General features: G+C 47.3%; 1 protein-coding gene across 1 annotated transcript in view; it reads right to left on the bottom strand.

Moving 5' to 3' along the window:
- Positions 1 to 777: 777 nt before the first annotated feature.
- Tmem241 (transmembrane protein 241) overlaps positions 778 to 7622 on the bottom strand; it is a 108091-nt gene continuing 101246 nt past the window's right edge. The window contains exon 15 of the mRNA XM_032886111.1: positions 778 to 1767. Within this exon, the coding sequence (XP_032742002.1) occupies positions 1704 to 1767 (64 nt within the window). The 3' untranslated portion in view covers positions 778 to 1703. The remainder of the gene's footprint in view (positions 1768 to 7622) is intronic.

Genomic DNA, 7622 nt, shown 5'->3' with positions numbered 1-7622 from the left:
GTGAGCTCTTGGCTGGAGAGACATGCTCAGTTAAGAGTATGCAGTGCTCTCTTACAGGACCAGGGTTTGTCTCCCAGCACCCACACTGGGCAGTTCTCCACTTCCTGTAATTCCAACTCCAGGGGATCTAATATTCTCCTCTGGCCTTCTTGGGGCACCTGCACTCATTATGCACATACTTATGAACGTACAGATAAATTAAAATAAAAACATTTTCAAAAAGCACACTGCAGGACTGGAGAGTCGACTCAGAGGTTAAGAATGCTCTCACTGAGCAGGAGTTCCACTCACGGCAGCCTAGTGTGGCAGCTCGCTACTGTCTGTAACTCCAGCTTCCGTGGGTCTGGTGCCCTCTTCTGACGTTTACAGGTTCCAGGCACACATGTGGTGTACAGTGCACATAGAATAACAGAATAAATAAATGCAAAATAAATTCTAGGGGAGCAAAATGAAAAGTATATAAGCATGAAATCTTGGAAAATTTCCATCTTAAATGATGACCGAGATCAGGTAAGGGTAGGAATGAAAGGGCCTCACATTCTAAAGATATAAATCCATCCTCCTGTTTCATTCAGTTTGCCAACAAGTTGGGAAAAAAAAAACATTCAGCAACAATGAGCTGCCCTCATCCAACCTGGGTCTGAGCCTGCAACAGAGAGCAGTCCTCAAAGCCCAGAGGGCCCCTGTCTGACCATGGCATTGGTCTCCTGCACTTCAGGGTTGAAAGCAACCTCAGGACAACCAAGTTTTGTAAAATTAGAGGAGAAACATCTAGTATTATTTTCTTAAGCCTTGGTGGATTCAGAATCAAGTGAATATTTTATATAAAGTGGTTTGTTCTCTAGCGGTAAGCTATGGGACTTTAATTACTCATCTGGTGTAAGAGATAAAAATCCAGTGCTCAATGACTTGAGATCTCTTCTGAGATACGAAGGAATCACATATATTAAAGAATTTAAGGAACAAAAGCTAAGTATGGTATAGTTAATGCCTGCAATCTCAGCACTCAGGAGGCAGAGGCGGTGAGGAGGTGAGGTGTTTAAGGCCCACCTGGACTACACAATACTTAAAAGACTTCAGGTAATCGATTAGTCACCAGCTTAACCTACTGGTGATCAATGGTCCACAGATTCAACACATCCTGACAAACTCAAAAGAACAAGAGAAATTTAGAGGCTAGAAATACTTCTGCATCAGCCCCAAGGGCCACCACTCACTCCACAGTCTAAAGATCCCTGCTGGTGTTCCACTTGGTCCAGCATCCTGCTTAGTCAGGAACACAAGTCTTGTTTTGTATGGGTGAGCATGGGCTCCAGGGTAAACAAGAAAATCAGGGGTATCAGAGACTCCAGGACGTAAAAACACGAAACAATTCCCAAATGCAACAAGAGTCCATGGACTGTGACGTCAATTCCAAAGCAGTATCTGGTGGGAGGCGGCTGGGGTCCATCCAGGTGACGGAGAGGAGATGGTTTGGCATGTGTGACAGACCCTTTCTCTGCAGCAGTGCAGAGCTCCCTGGGCTGTTTGACACCAGCAGTCAATGTATTCGGCTTGGTTGGGGCATGCGCAGTTCCCGGCTTTGTCCAGCTGGGAACCTCTGCTTGCTCTCACTGTAATGTGTTCTTTTTGACACTCTCAAGGGGCAGGCCAGGTGCCATGTCCCTCAGCAGCCATCCCATGCTTCCCTTCCTTGGATGTCTTCATGAAGAACTCCTCCGCTCTGAGAACACCAGCAGGGCCTCGCCAAGCCCACCAAGCAGGAAGCTGCGAACAGTAGCATACAGTCAACTTTCCTCATCCTGCAGGCTGGCAACACCAAACATAGAAGAATGAGGTACTCTGACATGACCAGCCCAGGCAAGCCCAGGTATAGCCCAGGAGCCATCATGTATGTCACTAGAGGGCGGGAAGTGAGGGGTGTGGGAGGTCTCCTCAGGGAAGGGCAGGTGTCCCACACATCCTGACTAGGTTAACAACTCTGAAGGAAAAAGCAGGGAGGAACTTCCCCTGACCCCTTGGGGGCTTCTGGCTAAAGGGAATATGAAATTATACAGACGCAACCTTGTAATTAAGAAGGGTGTGCCTTCTAACAGACTAAGAGGACATTTAAAGGTGAGCTCGGAGATGGGAGCCATACATTTCCCACCAACACAAGAAAGAAAGGTAGTTGGCGATTTGAAAATTAAGACGTGAGAACTGCAGCCGGGGAGAAGAAATTAGATACTTTAATACACCCAAAGGTCTTTCCGTCTTTAAACTTCTTGGTGGATAATCTGGTGTCTGTTTTATTTCTGGGGATGGGCTGGATCACTGCTGAGGGATTACGATGGCAGGACCCATCTGAAAGGCCTTTGCAGAGGTGATGACCACCCTCTGGTGAGACCTCCTTTCTTCCCTGCCTCTCTCTCTGTCCACCCACCTGCTACCCCAGTCCTCTTAGGTAAACTCAGCATGCATATACTCAACACTGGTGTCTCTGTATTTCTAATGTGTCCGGATGCTGACTGTACGAAACATGATTCACCTTCCCAGTGAAAACCTATATGGGTGAGGCTGACGTACAGGTGATTTGTACCACTCTGTGCTTTAGTACGAGAACGATCTAGATATGAGAATGTGAAAGTAATAACCTTAAAATCTGTCATGAGCACAGATGTGCTCACCTCTGTTTCACTACCTGGTCCATGGGAGCCGACCACAACTCATAGTGTGTCCGAGGCTTACAGATGACACATCTGAGCCAAGAGCAACCCGTGAGCCAAGTTTACAGAGCTCTGCTGTGGGACAGTTTCATTTTGAACACTTCTCACTAATCCTCCTGGATCACCAGGAGTGGACCAGGACTATGCTGGTCCTGGCCAGCTGCTCTCCTGCAGCCCAGGAACAATGTCTTGTATAATAACCCCACATTCATCCCTTTGGCAGAGAGACTTCCTGAGGCCAGGGGAGCTTAGTGAATGGTAAAATGAACCGTGAGGAGGCAAGAGGTGAACTTTGATGTTGTTTTTCAGACAGCAGGAGGATCTCGCTTGGGGTCTGGAGGCTTAATAGCATCACAACTGTTTAAGTTGGAGCTTGGCTGAGCTGTTTGCAAACCTTGTAACCCCCATCATTCCTGAAATGAACACACTTCACCAGATGGAGGCATAAACCTCAGGCGGCAGAGCGCACGTGGCCACAAACACCCATTCCCAGCATCTCTCTCTTCCGGGGTTATTTCAGTGTCTCTCTCTGCATTGTGGGCATCAAAGGCCTTGTCTTACCTTACATCTGTTGTTGTGGCTGCCGGCTTAATTCCTACTGAACTCAACACACTACATTTTTCCTTAGATGCAGACTCAGCACACTGTGTGTGTGTGTGTGTGTGTGTGTGTGTGTGTGTGTGTGTGTGTGTGTGTGTGTGTCCGTTCTAACTTCTTGGTTTTTACTCCCTACCTCCCTACCTCCCTAGAATGTAGTTCCCCAGTGTCTCATTCCCTGAAGAGGTCTTCTGTAGTTAAAGTCACTATGTAAACAAGAATGCACCACACCTAGTTTGATGTGGGACTGGGGTGGAACCCAGGGTTTTACATAACCTTAGGCAAGCAGGCTGCCAACCGAGTGCCACCTCCGACTCTGAATGATGTCTTTTACATGAGAGGCCAACATTTAATTCAAAGAGAAAACTGACGCATTTCACTCACTGTAGTCCTAAAGGGATTTAAAGAATATTAGGATAGTTGAAGAATATTAGGATGGCCCCTAAATTCATTTTCTGTCTGCCAAGACTGCAGCAGTCTCCAAGAAGCGCCCCTAAAATCAGAGGGATGGGATATCTTGATTCAAAGATAACTGAAAACGCTTTTTTATTGTTGTTGTTGTTGTTTGTTTTTTTGTTTTTTTGTTTTTTTGTTTTTTCTAGATCTAAGTATCACGGGCTGGTCTCAAACTTACAATCCTCCTGCCTCAGCCTCCTCAGTTCTGGAGTGTGTGTATGTGTGTATGTGGGCAAAACCTCACACCCCAGCTCTTTACAATTGTTTTCTAAAGATCCTTGGTGATCAAATCTGAATAATTGTCATGGTTGGCCACTTATGATGAACGGCAGGCTCAGTGTGCTAGCACTCTGTCTAAGCTCCGCCCCACAGTTACCTGGCAACAGCCAGGTATGCTTGACTCACTATAAAAGGGGCTGCTTGCTCCTCCCTTCTCCTTGCACTTGTCTTCCTGCTCCTGCTCTGTCTCCTCTCCCTCCCCTCCCCCAATTCCTCTCCCTCCTTTCCAAGGCTCATGGCTGGCCTCTACTTTCTCCCTCTCCCTCTCCCTCTCCCTCTCCCTCTCCCTCCCGGTCTCTTGTCTTTCTCTACCTCTACTACCTTCTCAATTCCCCTTCCCAGGCCCTGAATAAAGCTCTATTCTATACTGGACCATTGTGTGGCTGGTCCCCTCAGCGTAGGCCCACAGAGGCTCCCCCTTCCCCCACACCTTACCACACATCCACCAAACATATCCTTCCTCTCTTTATTTTTTTTATAAACATATCACAGTGAGCAATGACCAAAGGTAGACAGTTGCCATGGTATCCTCAAAAGGAAACACACGCACTGTGGTCACTCCCCACAGCCTTACACTTGCATCATCCCAAAGGGGAATGAAACTCTAGGAATCTATAAACTCTCCAGAGAGGCGGTGCCACAAACGATTCTCCTCAGCAGGGAGACTGCCCGTAGGTGAGTTCTCTTGAACCTCCCTTGCTAAAGTTTTTTTTAATAGAGTGAAACAGTGTAAACAATAAAACTGTGCTAATTAAAAAATGAATTATATATAAATCTAAATAATTACTGAGCTCGAAATAGACTTTTGATCATGAAAGACAAGACAAACTTCTACATGACACAGGTGCTTTTAATTAAGACGTTGAACGCCGAGATACTGGGTGTGTAGGTACGGTCCTTGGAAGCAAGCACATGATGCTGGACTTGCAATGGAGAGGGAGCTGGGAGCAGGTGGGCGGGACACACCTATATACCTGCCTGTCACAGAGCCAGGCCCAGGATGCCTGGAACTTGAGCTGAGCTGAGCAAATTCCTTAGGATCTTCTTCAGATAACATTCTCACCACTCTCTTCCCAGGGAGGAGGTGTCAGTGGATGTGTGCCGTGATACATGCGTGAGTGCCTGTGTGCTGTGACTCATGTGTGAATGCCAGGGAGCAATTTGTGAGAATGGATAGAGCTCAGATGGCTGGATTTAGAGGCAGGCACCTCACGGAGCTGTCTTGACAGCCCAGATACCCTACTTTAGAGGACCTAATTTGATGCTACCCTCCTAGGAAGGTAGGCAAGCCAAGTCAGGTATGGCCCTGACCATGCTCATGGGGTATTCAAGGACAGTGTCTATCCACCCTAGCAGCTGTGGCCCTGTGTGGTCACAGACCCAACAAAAACTCATAGTTGGCCATTGTTTTTCAATGGAGTATGGAAATCTAGATTTGTAGAAGGATGTCACCTAATTTCTAAATGCTAGTGACTAATTTAAAATTTAAAAATCAATCAAAACGTAAGAAACAATAACTGTACAAGAAATGCAGTAGGTCTAAAACATAAAACAAAAACAAAACCTTATGGCCTGCAACCCCTACCCTTTGGGACTTCCCATTAGTTTAAATTCCCAGGAGAAAAAGACCAACTACTCCTATCTGAAGCTTGAGAGTTGCCCTGGCCATCTGGTGGCACTTGAGTGTATGGACCAAATTGCCCTGGTGAGAGACAGATGTTGGAATTACAGCTTGACACACCCTTCTGGTTGCTTGCTCACTCTGTGGTTGGAAAATTCTTTGAGGCTGAAAAACCATCCCTAAAATTCTAAATACCCAAAGCCAAGGGTTCCTTTTGCAATAGACACACATGCTGCTTCCTCTATTTGGGTCCAAACACCCTCTCTCTCCATTTCATTCAGGCCATAGCCTTGATCCCACAGGATGTGAGCGCCTGGAGACCAAGTCCCTCCCAGACAGCCACCTCCTTACTAGTGTGCTTTAACATTTCCTCACCTCAAAGAGCATCTCGTTTGGATTCTCCGTGCTCAGTCCAACACAGGGTCTCTTCGCTTCATTTTGAAATTCTATATGAAATATGTAAGTGTGTGTATAAGGACAGATATGTGGTGTGGGGCAAGTCCCCACAGGTACAGGTGTCTGTAGCTTGTCCTGACCCAGCCTGTACCCTCTCCACTTGAGGGCAACTGGTTGAAATTAAGTGACCAGTCCAGCCCTGGGTGAAAGGAGAGGCTTTCACCCACATTGGTCCCCTTGCCTTTGCACCAGTCCCACGAATCCCCAGTTGTGGGGGCGAGGTGGCCCACCACCCCCAGTGGTAAGAAACAACTGGGGCTGGTGCCAGTAGCTGTGAGGAGTCTGTCACCCGCTTCTGCAGCATCTCTACCCCTTCAGGGTCTGCTGAGGGAAGGTGCTGGAGCTCCCAGGTAAGGATAGAAAGGAGGGGGAAAGACAGAACAGGCGTAATTAAAATGTGAAGGCTTGTAAACAACTATGATAATGTTGGGGCAGAGTCTGACTTCTATACAGAGATGGCTTTAAAAAAATACTGATTTGTGGAAGCTCTGTGTTCTTGAGTGTGGGAAATGGCTTGGGGAGAGTGGACCCCAGCATAGGAAGACTGCTGTGTTATCTGTTCAATTTCAATAAAAAAATATTTGTAGATCCTGCAAAAAAGGAAGGAGGGAGGGAGGGAGGGAGGGAGGGAGGGAGGGAGGGAGGAAGGAAGGAAGGGAAGGAGGGAGGAAGGATCAAGAATTTAACCTAACACCATGATGGTGGGAAGAGAAACACTTCAGCTAGTTTCCCTGTTTCCTTTGTGGGCTTTGACTTTGCACACTGGCCTGTACTGCTGACAGTCTTTGCAGGTGCTTGTTAGTTGAGGAAGGTTTAGACACACTGAGGCCTGGCCTTGAACTCTAAGATCCCCTCAGACCTATAAGGACTAGGGGAAAATCAGTGAAATCCCTCAGGACAGGACACAGACAATTGGGCTGGTGAGATGATTCCATGGTAGAAGTGCCTGCTTCCAAGCCTAGAGTACTGAGTTCAATCCCTGGGACTCACTGCAGAAGGAGAGAGCGAACTCCTGAAGTTGTCTCTGACCATCACATAAGTGCTGGGGCATACACGTTCATATGGGCACATGCACAAACACATACATACATACATACATACATACATACATACATACATACATACATGCATCGCATTATGCATACTACACACAGAAGACCTGCCTGTCTTCTTTGGACAGTTATGAGGCATCGACTTCTGTCATCCTCTCTCAGGATCGAGAGAGCAAGAATGGAGTTAGCTGTGTGGCTCAGGGCCCATTTTGAATCCTTGATCTCACCACCAGCACCTCTAGTCCTGTCTTCCCTTGGTCAGAAAGGCTGAGTGCTCTCCTACAGTCTGAGCAAGCCCTTCCCACCAGCGACAGGTCTGGTATCCTGCCGGCCAGCGACAGTTGCGAGGCTCACCACCCATGCTCCCCTCCACTCTTCACATCTGCTAGCCTTTCCAACGATGTACCCTCTGCTCCCATAGGGGTGTCTGATTGGTTTTCCCTTGGGAACTGGATA

The sequence above is a fragment of the Rattus rattus genome, chromosome 15 (genome assembly GCF_011064425.1).
Source record: "Rattus rattus isolate New Zealand chromosome 15, Rrattus_CSIRO_v1, whole genome shotgun sequence".
NCBI lineage: Eukaryota > Metazoa > Chordata > Mammalia > Rodentia > Muridae > Rattus > Rattus rattus.
Note: the sequence above shows the minus strand (reverse complement) of the source record. Positions and strands in the feature narration are given on the sequence as shown.